The sequence below is a fragment of the Nyctibius grandis genome, chromosome 10, assembly GCF_013368605.1.
Source record: "Nyctibius grandis isolate bNycGra1 chromosome 10, bNycGra1.pri, whole genome shotgun sequence".
Classification (NCBI taxonomy): Eukaryota; Metazoa; Chordata; class Aves; order Nyctibiiformes; family Nyctibiidae; genus Nyctibius; species Nyctibius grandis.
This window is the reverse complement of record NC_090667.1, coordinates 14,101,923-14,119,432: the sequence shown is the minus strand read 5'-3', so window position 1 is coordinate 14,119,432 and position 17,510 is coordinate 14,101,923. Positions and strand designations below refer to the sequence as shown.

General features: G+C 40.9%; 1 protein-coding gene across 1 annotated transcript in view; it reads left to right on the top strand.

The window, feature by feature from the left end:
* Positions 1-17,510, top strand: part of CHRDL1 (chordin like 1) — a 41,909-nt gene that overhangs the window by 9,600 nt on the left and 14,799 nt on the right. Inside the window, exon 5 of the mRNA XM_068408953.1 lies at positions 17,222-17,367. Within this exon, the coding sequence (XP_068265054.1) occupies positions 17,222-17,367 (146 nt within the window). The remainder of the gene's footprint in view (positions 1-17,221; positions 17,368-17,510) is intronic.

Below are 17,510 nucleotides of genomic sequence, written 5' to 3'. Positions count from 1 at the left end.
AATCCAAAATTGCTGTGGCGAATGTGCATTTGTGTAGTATCACTGTAGAACCAGTCTGGTAACATTTGCCTTTTACATCTCAAATCCAGGCATAGCTTCATAATTAGTAGCGACTGTTGTAAATCATAGAAGCAGTGCTGTAGAAGTTTATGACTATATAAATCCAATTGGATACTGTATAGTAAATTCGTCCAGACTGTACATTTATTATACGCTTATTATTAAGAGCCACTGTATGAAAGAGACTAAGCAGGATCTTTCACGAGGCTGTTACAACATTCCCGACATGGCCTAATGGCTGGTAGATTTGACTGGAACTTTTCCCTAAATGTCTTAGTGGCACCCCTCATTTCCACTTATAAAAGAGTATTCATGCAGCATCATAGAAAGGGGGTTTATTTGACTTTCTCCAGAAAGTTTCATTGTCTGAGGAAAGCAGCTGTTCCCTGACCAAAACCTGTGAGCAGGAGGCAATACGCAATGAGTGCACAAGTCAGTTTGCTGTTCAGCTGGGATCGGAGTGCGTCCATTGCACTTACTGGAGAACAAATGTCACCCACCCATCAATTTTTGGTAGCATTTATCTGTCCTGACAATTACCTACACCTGTCTATCAGATGTGTATATCAGTATCTGATCTAGGTATCTAGAATCCTTTTTTAATCAGTGATGAGGAAGAAGCATTTCAAGCGCATAACTCATCTGATGCCATGATGCAACTCTTCTTGTGTCCTGGGATGAGATTCATCCCATTCAACTTTAGATCTAACACTTTGGCATCTAGTTGATGGTAGAGTTTTATCTATGATGGTCTAATACATAGGAAAGAAAGTTTGTAAGGTAGTATGCTTTATTGGACCAACTAGTACTGCTAGATTAAGTGGCAAGATGCTGGGAACATGAACCCCTTTTTTGTTTTCAGGTCAGAAGGAGGACGAGTGTGCCGGTGTGCCCAAAATCTGGTCTGTTTTTCCAGCTAATCTAAACTTCAGTTGGCAAGGGAATTATCTAGATACCCTTTATAGCTGTTGGAAACATGCTGTCCCCAGAGGGTGATCCATCCCGTTACCCAGAATGAGAAGAATTTTTCCCTAGAGATGCCTGTCTCTCTCCACTGATTATTGAGGGACCACAGGCAAATGGCTTACGCTAGATGCTTACTTTTTTGACAGCTTAAGCTAAATCACAGAAATCCCACTCTCAGCATGTAACTGGCATTTGAGGTCAGGAACTTTATCTTTTTTTTTTTTTTTTTTAGTATCTCTGTACAGTGTTTAGTACAGAAACATAAATGCTTCTAGATTGACTGGTTCTGCTTCAAGTGCTCTTTGGCAGTGAACTGTTTGGCTTTTTTCTGTTCATGAGGCTGTAAATGTCATGATATCGATCAAGATTTTAAAACATTCTACAATGACCTAGTAAGGAAGAGTAAGGGCCCCTGTAAACTCTCAAGTCCTTCTTATCCAATTAAGTTCTTGCTATTCCCAGTCTTCAGCTAGATTTTTGCACTGTGTGCTTAAACTGATAAATCCAGAAATTTATCAGAATGAGCCTTTCCTGAATTGTGATCCATTATCTTCTCTTAACTGCTCCTAGAGTCTATCTATAGTCTATCTGCTACATATGGTGGGCCATTAAATTGCTAGCTGGGCAGCATCTCATTAAAAATGAGAGTCCCACTAAGGTTTATTTTTTCCCTAGTTGAATCTGTAATTCAGATAGATCTGCACCAATGTTAGGCAAAAGAGGACCAGGAATCTCCTGTGATTTCAGGGGTTATTTGCATTCTGCTTTCTGCAGTGATTATGCATATCATGTTTGGGGCTCTATCTTCAGTGGTAATGTTCATGCCTGATCTGAATAGGAATCTCAAGCATTCTTGCACATCTTATGCCAGCTTTCCATTCCTGTGTGTCTGGCATACAATGTCTTTTGTGAAGCATCCCATGATATGCAGGAAATTCACTTCTCTGGTTTCCCTGGTTATTTTTTAATGGAACGTGCCAGAGCTCTGGCCATTGGCCATCCATTTGAATTACTCCTCATAAATGCTCATTGTATTCTGTCACGTATGTTCCCTCTCAGTTTCTCGAGCTGCGTTTCAGAAATGAGTAGCGCTAGTCACAGTGACTTCGGGCTCTTCCTCCTGCCTTTCTGCAGGCCTTGTAGAGTGTAACTGCCCAAATAACTGCCTCCTTATTTAACGAAGCAGAGGTAATGCCAGAAGGCAGCAACTTTCATTGGAAACTGAACTTCATAACTACCTAAGTGGAGGAGCTGTTGAAGGGATTCCTTTGAGAAAAGTTGGCACTGCTCTCCCCTTGGAATTCGTGTCTCCTGCATCCATAGTGACACTGACCTTGCTGACACAAAGAGATGCAGTGTTTGTATCCTGTCTCCCTGGCATCAGCCACCGTGAATCTTAAGTAGTTGTCAGACATATGTTATGAAGCATCTTCTAACTTTTCACCAGTGGTTCAATCCTACCAGCTTCTACCACAGATTCACTGCTAACTTTTTTTTCCCTTGAAACCTATTATTTCTAGCACTGGCAAAATCCAGACCTTGTGTCTTATACAGAACTAGGTATACCTCCCTTTTGCAGCTCTGAAAAGTATTTTACTATCTGAATTAGATTCTTATCATCACACATATGTAACCAAAAATACTAGGTTCACATTCATTGGGACTCTTTACACATTAGCGAGACCCAAAGGACATCACATGCTTCCGAGCTTGAACTCCTTCCTTCCACCTCAGGATGCTCCAGGTGTTGTCAGAGGAGAGGTGATTTATAGAGTCAGGGAGAGAATTCACCAGCATTCACAGAGCTGGATCGGCTCTTGAGCTAGAGTGGACTTCAGACCTCCTGCCACCTGTCATGAAAATAAACTTCATGTACAAGTTCTTCAAGCATTTAGCTGCAGCTGTCTTTTATGGCACTACTATGGACAGTGCCTTTATAAATAGAACATTTATTGTAGATTGTATCATTTCTACATGGAACAATTGCGAATCAAAGCATTTAGAGTCTAGTTAAAGATCTAAAATTTTTGAGTACACTCTGGAATATGTAAATCTAAGATGGGGGAAGCTTACATCAGAAGCAAAAATGCACAACTGCAGTATTTAGAAAGGGGTTCCATATTTCACTTGCTGGTTTGATTTCTCAGAAGATAAGGCTGCACAGTGATGTATGGATCAGCCCATCTGGCTGCAGTATTTTTTAAGCTTGCTGCCCCAACTAAACACTCTGGCTTCCAAGAACGTTCATGATTAGTAACACATTTAAGTTTGAGCTCCTTTGATACTATGATTTTTCTGTATCAAATTCAAACCACTTTTCTGATGTACTTTTCGTTGTTCTTTAGATATTGAAATAACAACAAAATGCCAGGTGGTACCTATATACATAGCTGGACTAAATACAAAGATGGACCAGATCAGGTATCTCACAATGGTCTGAGAACATCACCTAAAAATAAATGAGCCCATGTCTGCATGGTAGACTGCAGCATGACTTGGTAATACCTATATCTTTGAACTAGCTATTTGAGATCCTGGAAGCAGCCTAGTTAGGACAGTGCAGAACTCACTGCACTGCAAATCTCACTTAAGCAGCAGAAAAATGCACCTGCAATGAGCTCAGTGCTACCTTCTCTCAATTCCTCCCAGTAACTGAGCTAGTCCAGGTAACACACTGCACTCTGTAGTGTAGATGTTCTTAAAGACTCAGCCTAGCAGGGGCTGAGTATGTACCCCACCTGTTGACCTAATACACATCACATTGTAAACACAGAAGCATATACATAATACAATGCATCTTCCACTGAATTACAACCAAAATCTTCAACCTGGGCAGTTGGAATGCTCTGATGGAATGATTTTCCACTGCAGAATGCACATACAATAAACCATTTGGTGAAGAGGTTTTGGGTTCTACCGAGCTCACACACTAGAGCTCTCAGGCTCTCAGGTGTAGTCTTCTCACCCTTCCATTCGGAAAAACCCAATCTATTTCACAAATATTTGTGGGATGGAGGAAGGGATATTGTGTTCAACTCTTTCGTTCTCTATACAGCTCTTGTTGCTACCACCCACCCTTCTCATATCACTAAGTGAGAAACTCATGTCCCAGATCTCACTGAAATTACAAGGAGTTTTAATTGCCTTAAATAGATGGATGTGAGGCCTGAGTAGGAAAGAGAAAAAAACATACGAATATGGTAATATTGAGAGGTGTTCATGTGGTGTCTTACTGAGCAGATGCCCTTAGTAAAAGAACAGTTGTTAGTTCCCATATAAAATGTATCTCTGTTGACTGATGCTACACCTCTGAAATTAAAGTCAGAAACACTTCATATGTCCTGAATTCCAGACTGAAAACAGACTACTATAGCAATACTCAAGATCAAGAATTTTTATGAGTAACCTGGCAAAGGGCATATCATCCTTCTAAAAGGTGTGCCTGAACCAATACGCCTGGTTCAAACACCAAAGTATTTCATGAGAGTTTGGAGATGGATCCAGACTTTACATATCACTTGCGAAACTTCAGAACTCTCCGCTGTCCAAAGGATCAGAACTCTGCCCTACCATGAAAGATCTCCAAGGTTCTCAACCCTGACAGGTTGCAAACACAGAAACCCTTTTCCTTTCTGTATGTTAAGCTGTCCCTCTATTGCCTAAGTCCCCAGGCAGCAGAATTTCTTCATGAACTGTGCTGCCAAAACACCCACTTCCCATCTTATCCTATAAAAAGATTTGAGACCATTGGTCATGCAGCAGTATAAACAATCTCTGAGCTTGTGATTTCCTTTCTTTTATATAATGGTGAAAGGATTAAGGAAGAAGGCCACAGAGAGATTGTAATGAGAAGAATGATATGCAGACAGCATTTCTTTCTTTCATGATTCTTACTGAAATTTGAATTTGACAGTAGCAAATATTATAGCTTCTGCAAGTTGATACATGCTGTATTTTGAGACAATAATACAAAAAAGGCATCTTACAAAGGTGCCTCCTAAAGGCCTAGATGTAGTCCGTGAGATGAAGACAACAGAGCAATAACAGCTGTCATTTTATGAAAGACTTGATAAATTACAGAGAAATCTTACAAAATCCATCACTTGTGGAAAACAACAACAGCCTGTCAGTGATTTTGATACTGAATTCTTAGTCCACTACAGACAGCTGATGGGAGCACTGTGCTTGACACACGAAGGGCACTTTGGCTAGCAAGGATTAAGGAACAGTGGAGGACAATCTCTGTGTACGTCCCTGATTGAGAATGGTTAAACTTCAGGAATAATTAACGTTAACGAATGAACTACAAAGCCTGGAAGTCCTATGGGTTTTATTCTTTGCATGTACAACATTATCCACACTTCTGGAAGCAGCTCAGTTGTCTGAGAGATAACATAAAAAGCTAGCCTCCTGAAGATCTTGACCATTTGAAACCATTATCCATGCTTGTCTGAACTGTTCATCCAAAGAATAAAATCTATAATATTCTGTAACTGATGCATGGTATATAACAAGTTCATAACCGCCTCAGTAATGAGTCCTACAAGGATTGTCTTCCTGACACCAAGGAACAGACAGTTGGCACTTAAATAACAGTCCATTGACAGAAATAGGGGTTTGGAGCTATAGGCATATCTCAGGTTTTAGAGAAACTGGCCACATTCTCAGCATCTTGCCTACTTTGTCACATGTCTGACATGAGCCTCAGTTCAAGGAATAAGTTCTGCATACTCAGCTCCCCTTCAGTGTTTACCTCTGCCTTCCCTTGTTACTTTACCTCAGCATCAGAATCTCTTGAGACCTTTAATCATGCTGTTGCACTGCCTGCAGGCCCAGTAGCTACGCCTTCACTGCCCGCCTCTGCACTTTTCAGATAATGAAAAAGAAATTAAAAATAACCTGCGACCCAGGCTCTCTGCAGTCACGGCATGGGAGACTGCAGAATAGGTATGCCTATACCTACATACAAGTACACAGCAGCTGATCGTAACACCTGGAGAACTACTTACTATTCTCTATTGATAACAGCAAATTTCAAATTTTTCCAGTCCGCATCTGGTTCCTGTGGAGGTACCGCAGAATTACAGAGCTGTGCTTGTTTATGGTTTCTCCACATATACAAACAAGGTGGATATTCATATCTGGAATATGAAAGACTCACAGAATGTTACACAGCACCAAAGCTTAGTGAGATGCTCTGTTTTTTGTATAGTCCCAACAATGGCTAACTGTCAGTTCAAATAAATTGTTTATTTGGAAGTAAATTTGATTTGGAAATATAATATCAGCATTCTCGGGAGATGGCTAATTTTTTCCTATTGATGTGCGCTCAGATAATTCAGTTTGTTTTGTGATTTGCCTTTGTTACTACCTTCATAAAGCATGTTTGCTATCACGGCCAGATTGAGGTTATCACTTGTTTCCATTCTGCTTTTTTGACCATAAAAATTCAAACAATCTATCTGTAAATCAGCATCCAAAATGCACTGAAAAAATATGTATCTTCCCACATGGATAACAGAACTTCCACTCTTTGGACTGAAAGGCTAGGCTAGGCTAGGTTAGACTGCTCAGAATTTTTCCAAGGTAACTTCTAAGAGCTTCAAAGATGCTTCAGAGAGGATTCAAAATGCACCAAAGCTTCACTCTGTTTGTTTCCTTGGCTGGGAGAGTGATTGGTAGATTCATATAATAGTTCAACCTTAGAGCAGGAATTAAAATAGAGCAACCTAGAAAGTGTTTTATGACTCCTTCAGAGTTTTGCTGGGCAATTTTTTACGCCACTATAAAAGAAAACACAGGAAATTAAGTTGCAGAAAATATATTAAAATAATGTGAAGAGCTTGACTTTAGCCCTTGAAAGCTACAAAACAACCAACAGCCTTTTGAATGCTTAAACTGGAACTACATCTTTGCCTTGAATCTGTATGAAAGATCATACTGTCTAGATAAGGTGCTACTAGTTCCTTCAAGCAGTGAGTTTCATACACTTTCTACCATCTGACCATATTAAAGACTAGCTGTTGTGATTAATTCTCGATTACCTTGGAGTTTTTAGAGCTTAACCTGCTCCTTGAAGTTATTTTAATGTAAAGCATTTTGTGGCTTAATATCTTTGACACCTGCACCTCTGAGAGGCACATATGGATTTTGTTTAGAGCTTGTGTTTGCAGTTTTTGGATAGTGCACGACTTTTCAATCCAAATTTATTGTCAGCCTCAGTCACTGCTTTAAAAACAACATTGTTGCACTGTTTTTGTTGTTCTTTAAAGGGACTTTCACACATCATCTATGTTTCTTTAAATCACAGTTTTATAATAAGTTGGATTGTGATGCATGACTGAGGGGAAAAAGCTAAATGCAGATGGACTGAGGGTTGATCCACAGTTTACTGTAGTCAATCAACAGATTTCTATTAGCTGTGATAGTTTTTGGACTCAGCCTTCTATGAAAACAGATGCAGTTGTTGACTGTGATATAGTCCCCTCTCTCGAAATGCTAAGGAGTATGGGAGAAATATGAGACAGAAGATGAAAGAGGAAACTGCCTTTACGCTGTACCACACAGAGTAGGTGTTTGGGCCAGGTTCCAAATCTATTTAGTTCAATGGACTTCAGATCAGACCTTGAGGTGACACATTCATGTAGAGTGGAAACAAAAGTAGAAGGAAGAAATTAAGCAAAGAAATTTTTAATAGGAAAGAAACCCATTTGCTCTCTTATGCTGTGCTATAATCCTCCAAGGACCTCCAGCCACAAAGATTATTTAAAATAATACTAGATGATCCCTGGAAGATAACCTTGCACTGAAACAGTGTAATAGGTTTTCTCTGTCTGAGGTTCCTGTATTCTCATGAGATGATGAATTAGGATTTAGTTCTGGTGATGAAGTAGCTCTAGAATATTTGTGTTTTACCCTTCTTGATGTGATAGTGGTAAAACATTTACCCTTCGAGCAGCTGGTGGTTTTGACCTTGCAACAGCCAGTTTGCAATAGCAGTTTGCCCCACCACGTGCTGATGGCACTCAGGGCTCAGTTTCGGTGTCCAGCCCTGAAGGAGCACTGGGAGCAGGTCAGGAATATGTAGTAACTGAGTGGCTGGCGCTGACAGGTTTCCTGCCTTCCTGAGGCAAAGGTATGCAAGAGGCCTCCACAGATACTGAGGAAAGTTTGGTAAATTTCTGGAAAAAACAGAACATGTTATCCCAGGTCACTGTGACATTTGTGTTCCACAATGTCCCTTGCTGCCTATAATACAGAGATTCTCTGTCTTCTTTATCCCCTCTGCATTTGGCCCCTCTCACCAAGCAGCCCCAGCATAGCACACTCATGCTAAGGTGGCCAAAATACGAGCACAGAACATCTCCTGCACTGAAGGCCTTTGGGGAAGCGAACCACAGTGGCAGAATGAGGAAACCCAGATTCCCAGCTATGCACTTCTTTGCACTGGCCCTTCTGGTGCGAACGGATCAGAAGATAACCATTAATTGGATCTCTGGGTACAAAGCAAACCTACTGCTGTTACTGTACCTTAGTTTCACTGGAACTGCAGGAAAATAGGCAAGTGCTCTGTGTTATATAAAAGCACTGCTATTTGTGCATGAAACGCACTGCATAAACACAGAAGAGTATTATTTATGTAATCTCTTTACCATATAAACATGAGGATCTTTTCTTAAAGAGTATTTAAAAAAAATACAGTTTGATTTGAACACATAGCGTCAGGGTTAGTTCAATCAACAGTTGTTCCAGATTTATTCAACATAACTAGGATCAAAATCTCACTCTCACTCTCCTCGCAAGCTGCATAATCTCTTTCTTCAGGATGCTTCCCTCACCTCTTTAAGTCTTAGGTTGCTCTGTTTTGAATTTGTAAGGATCAGATGATCAACACGTATTTATTCCTCCATTCCAAATACGTCTCATACTGAATAGCTGTTTCTTATATATAATAACCATATTCCGTTGGCTTATGTGTAGTAGAGGGAAGAACCTAACACAGAGGATTTCTGCCTGGAGGCAGGCTGCTTTATCTTTTACTTGGAATGTTACTAGCACTTAGATTTTTCCAGGACTGGGAAGAGCTTTGGCTGAACCTCTTGGAACATAGACACCAAGGCAGCAGGGGTCAAAGGACTCATTACCACTTTTTCAGAGCTCTGATTCCTTAGGTGAAAGGCAGCTAGTTCAGATATTGTTAATCAGAGCAGCTCCACGACTGCTTATCTAGCTGTCAAAATGGCTGTTTCAGCAACAGGAGGAGGCACAGACCATTTTAAAGCTGGAGCGAGGAGTTTAGCCCAGGTCCCCTCACAAAGCGAATTTCAAAGTGATTAGATTTACTCGCTTTGTGTTTCTCTCCTGTACCTCAGGGTGACAGAGGATTCAAACATGTTGCAACTGGCTGCGCAGTCAAAAGTAACTATAAGAGTAAATTGCAGTCACTCACTCTGGGCCAGACTGGAGTCTGTATCTTGCAGTCAGCAGGAGCTGCAAAGGAGCGTCAGATTCTCCAGTGCTGTACACGTCCTTGGCGACACAGAAAGACAAGTAACGTGAGCTGGTAGGCAGCCAACACGCACAGCTACAATGGAGAGTCCAAACCCGCTGCCATCCAATGTGATACTGACATACCACTTGCTGTTGCCTTCCCATATACCAATGACACAGGGCGTTACTAGCATACGCCATCCAGAACGAAGCACACCATTTGTCAGGACCTTCCTTTCAGTGTAGTTTCTCCTGCGTGAGGTGCAAAAGCATTACCTGCTGAAGGGAAATGTTTCCAACCAAAGCACAGCTCATGTGCTTTGAATTAATTTTCAATATTGCTGCCCCAAAATTGAAATTAAAATGTTACACCTTGTTTACTTAAGAGTCCTAGTCTCCGGAGTTATTCACAGAGGAGTATTTCCTTCCAGAAGTCATTCCCTGGCTTCACTGGGACCCATTTGAAAGAAATGGGCTGATCTATACAGTGGTGTAAAAGATGCTGTTCTCCATCTGGGAGGTGGGACCTTAGGGTATAGTGTAACCCTTAAAGTTTTAAAGATGTGGCACCAGGAATTAAAAGAAAAAAGATCCACAAGTCACCCCATTGTCATGGGTATTTGGCAAAAAAGACAAGAACTGGTTTTGCTGCTGCCAGTCCCAGCTCTGCTTTCAGATAAAAGCTGAAAGTTGGAGTGGGAGGCACAGTTCCTACTCTGCGTGTGTCTGGCTCAGGATAGAGCCACTGCTATGAATGCTAGTACTCAGGCTAGCTAATTTGGGGAAGTCTTGTCCCATACACAAACACAAAGTGAATTCCATTCTAAGACAGATGCACAGCTCCTGTGGGTGACAGCCTGTCTCATGTTAAAAAACATTTCAGTGGTAGAGGAAAACGCAGCATTTTTTACACTGTGGTTGGCCTTTGGCAACTGCAACCTGCATTCTGGGAGCAGTTGAAGAAAACTAGAGGTGTAACAAGGTGTGTAACATAAAAGAAGCTTCCAGCATCTTACCTGCAGCTCTCTCCTCCCTGCATTTTATGCTTCCAGCTCCTAGCATGAATTGCAGTCAGTGCAAGTTAGCATTGCTGCCTCGATTTTTTTCAACCCACTTTGTAAATCGCAATTCCACCTGCAGGTTCTTACCCAGAAATGTAATTTTCTGCACATGAATAAGTTACCCATTACTGTTATTCCAGTCTACTTCAGTTAGTATTTTGAGGCCTCCCAGAATTAATCCTTCACAGTGGAACCTGAAGCCCATTGTGTTGGCCTTTAACATTGCTATGAAAAACACCAGTAAAAAGACTCAATAAGCAAGAATCATCCCTGTATCTCTCTACTGACTTATGTGTAAGTTACCCTAGAGAATAATTTTGCTGGTAGGGAAAAGACCTGGACTCTGAAGGAGGAGAATTAACAATATTTTTTTAACAAGGAGGCCTAGGGGTATATGCAGCTCCTACTCGAGCAAAGAGTTTTCCAAAAACAGATGTCAGGTCATCAAAGTGCTGCCCGCTTGCGTTGGACAGTGTGTGCACCTAAGCTGATTCAGGTTTCGTAAGATTTTCAATAAGCTAAACAGGGAGAAGCACTTTCATACTCCAGCCATGCTCCCCTTTGGCATTAGGAATGCTCGTGGTCTGCACATTTCCAAAAATTGTGTTTTATTTTGACCTTCATAATTGTTCTTTGTGGGTCGCTTCTGAATAGTTAACCTGCAATTCTTATGCCAATTTTAAATGTTGAGGCAAGTAATATGGCCTCACATGATGTTGTGACCTGATTTCTGTGTAGAAGCAGCGTGTGAGATGACCAGTTAGCTGGTGTCCAAAGACAGTTTCCTGCACCAGAATACAGCCTAGAGAGCTTTGAAGTACTTGTTGCAACTAAACTGACTCTCCAAATTGTGTTCAGTAAGTAGCAAAACTCACTAGGAAGTGAATATGCAGGAGAGACGTCAGTGCAAAGAGTTGTCCCAGAGCTACAGCAGAACTCAATTGCTTGTCTAGCGAACAGGGTTCTGAAACAAATCCTCAGTCTCTTGGTCTGTACATGCTTATGCTCTGTGTTGATTCAGAAAACATGTTTCATAAAGTCCTCTCTGTATTCAAATTCATAATGTCATCTGTCTACTTACAAAAGAGCAGAGAGACTATCTGCAGAACAGTTCCCAGTATGGTAAGTTTTTTAAGGCATTAGATCTCATGATTAATGTCATATTGTTTAGCACTTGATTGTTTTTATAAGGGTGGTTAATAAAACAGACAAACTGCACAAACCAAGCCAGGCTGAGCGCCTAGTGTTTCTGCTTGATGTTAAAAGCCCATCTTTTTCAGTAAATGACACTAGGTGATCCTGAATGTTGCTGTTTAAAAATAGTTTCTAAGTCAGCAAGCCAAGAGTCTGTAGGGTTTTTAAAAAATGATCTTTGCCAGATGTTCTGATACTAAAATAAGCAATAGTGAGAGTGTTAAGTACTAACAAGAATGGCCAGAATATTGTACAATTGTATCTCATAGAGATGCAATAAAACCCCACAGACCCTTACTGAGGTGCTGTGTAGGATCCTAACAGACCCTGCTGAGAGGTATGCGGCAGCAGGAACTTTGCCTACACTCCTTCCTTGTCTAATCTGTACAGTCTCCATTTCAGGAGTACACTCGGTTACCACTTCAACCTATTACTGGTTGCAGATCAGTAAAACTCGGCACAATGACTTTCAGAAGGCCAAGACATTGGTCTCGTTGTCCACAATGGCAAAGTGATTTGCCAATTGCAAACACCCAAAAGCAACTGATTTTCTGTCTTGAAGGTCAGATGTCACATCATAAATGCTTCACTGATTATCATGCCATGACTGTGCTGATTCTGAGGTGGTTTTGCCAGTTTGTTAGTTAGTGTCCTAAAACCGTTTGCTGGATCCAGAAGGATCCAAGTTGAAAATTTAACTGACTGTAGTAAGGCCTGGATCCTAAAGCCCTTCCTCAAGTAAGTCACCCTACAGTAACGCTTCCCAAAAGGCTAGTTTGCTCATAGCCAGTTACTACTTTTCACTCTCTGCACATAAATACTTTTACAGAAGTTACCACTGTTTCAAACACCAGGAACTGCCCGTGGGATTTGTCAAAGCTATTCAAGGGATTAGTTGCAGATAACTGATGCTCTTCTGCTCCATATCCAAGTAAGGGTAAAGCATCTCAGGAACAAGCTTTTGTAAAAATCCAGGAAGGAATAGTTGTAAACAGAAAAAGCTAAAAGATGGTGTTTCCAAAACTGTGATCCATGTGACGTAGCATCTGTTTCTCCCAGGAGACTGGAAAGCCCCAGAAGCCAGGAAGTCCTAGTCTGTGTACAGAGTATGGCTGCCCTCAAACCTTGGCCCTTGGAAACCTCAAGTCATGGGCAGAGCATCAGGAACCCAGGCAGGTTTCCATGAAAAATCCATGATTGGAGTAAATTCCACCAAACCAGAAAATTTCCACAAAACGTCTGCGGTTTATCAAATTCATATCTAACTCTGTTTTGTGAGACTATCAGGAAAGCATTAGTGCTGCACTTCACACTAGGGCAGCATCCCTTCATGGCAAACTTTTTGCCATGCATTTTCTTCATACGCCCTGCCAAATGGACTGTAGTTCATGGAATACATGAACTATATCTACATGCAGTCCTAGTTCATAATGAACTTTTTTATCGGGCTGTACTACAGATCTGAATTGATACAAATCTTGTTTGTATAGATCAACAGTTCCTCCTAGTACAAGCATCCATCTCAACCATAATCTTAAAAAGCAGCGTTCAAGCAAGCACCTAGGCTGAATCCTGAAGGAAACCTTTCTGTTGGCTTCGTTGAGGCCAGGATTTACCTTGTGTGTATGGTACACCAGTGAAAAGCAGCCTAGGTAGACAACAGAAGCTGGACAGAATCCCATGTTTGGAAGAGAGGAATGCTTGGATATAAGAATTCAAGCATAGCCACCATAGTCTCCAGTTGCTTTTAAAAAAATAATTGTTTTGAAGCTAATTCATTTTTGATACAGTTGTATTCTGTTGCCTGTTTGTAAAACCTGAAAGATTTCTTCAGCCAGGTTCAACGTTCAAAGCTACTTAGAGGAGAAGTTCAAATCCACAGCAAGTCCCATGAAGCCTGGGTGGCACATCTTAGTCCCCTGCCATTACCTAATGCTAATGTTGGTGATAGATCAGTGCTATCCGTATTGCTAACTCATGATCTTATCTTGATCCCACTAAAATCGCAGGCAAATGTAAGCATAGCCTGTCAGCTTCTATATTGAAGTCTGAGCCCTTCGAGAGTAAATGCCAACCACAGAAACAAAGATACTTTCTTATCAATTGATGCTATAACATCTTTACCCTATATGTTTTATATTGCTTCCACTGACATGCTATGAATGCAGGAAAGAAAAGCTCAGATTGAATCCAATTAATTAAAAGGATTCACACAGATGGTTTGCCTGGTACTTTACAGAGGCAGCTAATTAAAGCAATGTTAGTCAGCACCATTAAAATGCCAGATCAGGCTTTCAGAACAATCCTGATTAGAAAGCAAGGTTTACAAATAGAGCTTTGAGCAATGCAGTATATTTGCAGTTAATTAATCTAATTCTAACATATCTGAACTAAGGTGCAGAATAATGCATGCTGATATCAGTATTAATGCCAAGATTTTTCAGAGTTCAAACCTGGCACTTATTAAAACAATCCACAAGGACTCTAATTTCACATTCTACAGGAGAATATGATATCGTGAGGGAGTCTGAACTCCTCTAATTAGCCATGATTTAAAGAGCACTAGAAAAGAAACCCAGGCAAGTCCTAGTTGTAGAAAGTCAGTCACACACTAGCAAAGACAGAGAGAGAGAAACTGCACCAGACAGAAGTTATATTTAGACACGCAATATAAACAAAGCTTCCTTGCAGTTCTAGACAGACGCTGTGTTTGGAGGGGATCAGTCACGCTCTCCAATATACTGTCTCCAATACATAACTATATATTTTTTTTGCGATAACAGTAATGTGGTCTTGATCTGAAAACTTCTTCTAAACCTTATTTTATGCAATGAAATAGGCCCATTCACTTAATGTGAATTAATGTAATTGAAACTGACTTTTCTTATAATTATTTCATCAAATAGGACTTCAAGATAGCAATAGAATTTCATCCCATATTCCGAAGTCAGGCAGATGTACATGTGCTTTGGGCTGCATGTTATGATCGACCTGTTATAGGCCTAACTTCTATGATCAACTTCAAAGAAATACACGTGAAAACAACAACCTACTGCAACTCTCCACTGTCATTTTCCAAGCAATAAAAGTTTCACCATCCTTCTTCCTTTATTTAGAAGCCACAGTTTGAAGGCATTTGGTGATTTCATAGTGATCAATGTGGCATATACCAAGGTAAACCTGCAGTAAAATTTACTCTCTTCATCCAATACTCTGAAGAGTCACGATGAGTCACTCAAGGATTGGTCTTTGCAAATGTCAGACCACGAGCCAAACACGGCTTTCGGACAGGCATCCCACATAGGCACAGCAGCGTCCTGCAGAGTCTCCATGAACAGGGCCTCATACATACCCAGACAAGAACCATCTGTATTCTCCTTCCACTTCTCCTTTCATTTTCATTTCTTTCCAGTTCTGCTGCTCTTCCAGTTGCCCAAGGGGCAAGGGGATAACTAAGGGTTTGGGAATCTCTTTCTGCTTTCCATGAGATGACTCTCAGAAAGCCCAAGAAACGATGGTGACATAAGTTTCAGGAGGTAGCACAGTCCTGAAAAGTGCCTCTTTATTCATGTTTTCCAATATTTCTGCCTAATGGGACAGTAGCTGAATTTGCCACTTGAATTTTTTGCTGATGACTTTCAAAGGATGTGTCTTAATTAGACCATACATCTTGCCATTTGTATCACTAGCAAACCATACAGAAAGTGCCGAAAGCACTGCATTTCTATGCCAAGCACAGGTGCTGTCAAAGTTCTGTACTATTTAATAAGATTTTGGAAAGGTATCATTACACACCCTTGATTACACTGACATAATGATGTCTTTTGGTGCTTCAAAGAAGAAAGTGCAAATACCATGTCTGTCTCTTGAAGAGAAATGAAATGTCAGGCAAGGAACCCTAAATGGCTAATTTCTCCTGCCATTCTCCTGCAGGATGTTCTTTGCTCTCCTACTGGACTCTCAAATACTGTAGTACATGTGTGTTCCACAGCCAGATCTGACATTTACCATTCAAAGTATTATTAATATTTGATGGATCAATGTAACTAAATATATGCTTTTATGGAAAACTCTAAATGTCAGTGTTTAATGCCAGTGCATGCCAGGAGAAAACTCCTCTTTCACTTGAGCTCCCAGCTGAAAAACGTGCATTCTGTGGTGGCACAGTTTCACAAAAAAAATCGCCCCAGGTTTATCTGATAGATAATGAAAGGAGCTACAGCAAAACCTGAATTTTCAGGTCAGGTTTCTTTTACATGAAAGCTCAAACCCGGTGAATGAAATTTCAGCTGCATTCCTAGAAATTTGCAGTGATTCGGGCTCCAGAGAACAAACACTCCACTGTTACTTCCATAGAGCTCTTGTCTGAAATGCCTCTTCCCATGCTGAGATGCTAAATCCATGTGAACGTAAGTGTATAGTGCCAGATTCACTGCCCAGGAGGGATCATGACTTACATTTCATAGGTGAAGCATAATCCCTTTGCACAGTTTCTCAACTGCTAATAGTTAAACAATCTAGGGGATGTTTTAACATAAGGTATGGCTAACTTTATGTCTTAGAAGGAAATTTAACCCATGTGGTGCAGAACACAATCTTATCTTGAGTTGAAACAGGAGGTTTCGGGGTTAAGTGACACTGCCATCTTGCACACTTCGCCAGTTCTGCAAACAAAATGTACTCATTTGCACATCTGACATTAAAACACATGTAAGAGAAAAATCAGGGTTTGGGTGGCTTTGGAAGTTTGCCTTTGACAAGTTTTGCCCATTTTGAAAACAACAGCAGCAACGAATTGTGAAGGCCACTAGGAACAAACACATACATAGTACATAGCTTTCTCCTGACACCGTTCCATCATCAGTATCACTGCTCCTCTACCAGAAGGCTTGTGCCTGTGGATGGCATGGAAGCAGCATCACGCACACCCTATGGCACAACCTGCTAACCTGCAACTGAGTCTTCTATGGGCTACAACACTAGAAATCATTAATAAAATGCTAGCAGTACTAAGAAGGGGGAAACCATGCTAGAACAGTGCTATGGGTAAGGGGATTCTGTGTGTATACAGGACCTAATGCCTTCTACATTAAAGCATGACAAAGCCCTGTAAATATAACAAGTGGGCACATAACTGCACCCGCTTATCCCAGTACAGCAGACAGAGGAAGAGAAAATACAGCAGCATGAGACAGGGCTATCAGTGCTGGCATTGCAGTTGATCATCGACATCCTAAGATTAACTGCGACAGTCAACTCAAAGTGTGAAGTATGAAAGTTCAGCAAAATAGCAGCATGAGAATATCACATATACGCTGTAGCATGACAAAACTTGTCCTTTTATAACAAAGGGAAATGAGGGAGAAGGGAAGCTTTTTCTCCCCTGTATTTGTGATATTGCAAGTTGTCAAGAACATTTGCATGAAGTGTTCCTTTCCCATTGCTTCCAGAAGACTCCCTTTTCTCAGTAAGCAGCAAAATCACCGGGAAATCCTGCGAATACAATGGCACCACCTACCATCACGGCGAAATGTTTGTGGCAGAGGGGCTTTTCCAAAACAGGCAAGCAAACCAGTGTGCCCAGTGCAGCTGCTCAGTAAGTAACACGATTTGACAGAGCCCTGCTCTGTCTGTGCTTCATTTCTCCTTTCTAGAAGACATGACACTGAAATATAAGCAACACATGGCAAAGGCCAGGAATTGAGAATTAATGCTGAAACTCACGAGAGTGCTCAGAGC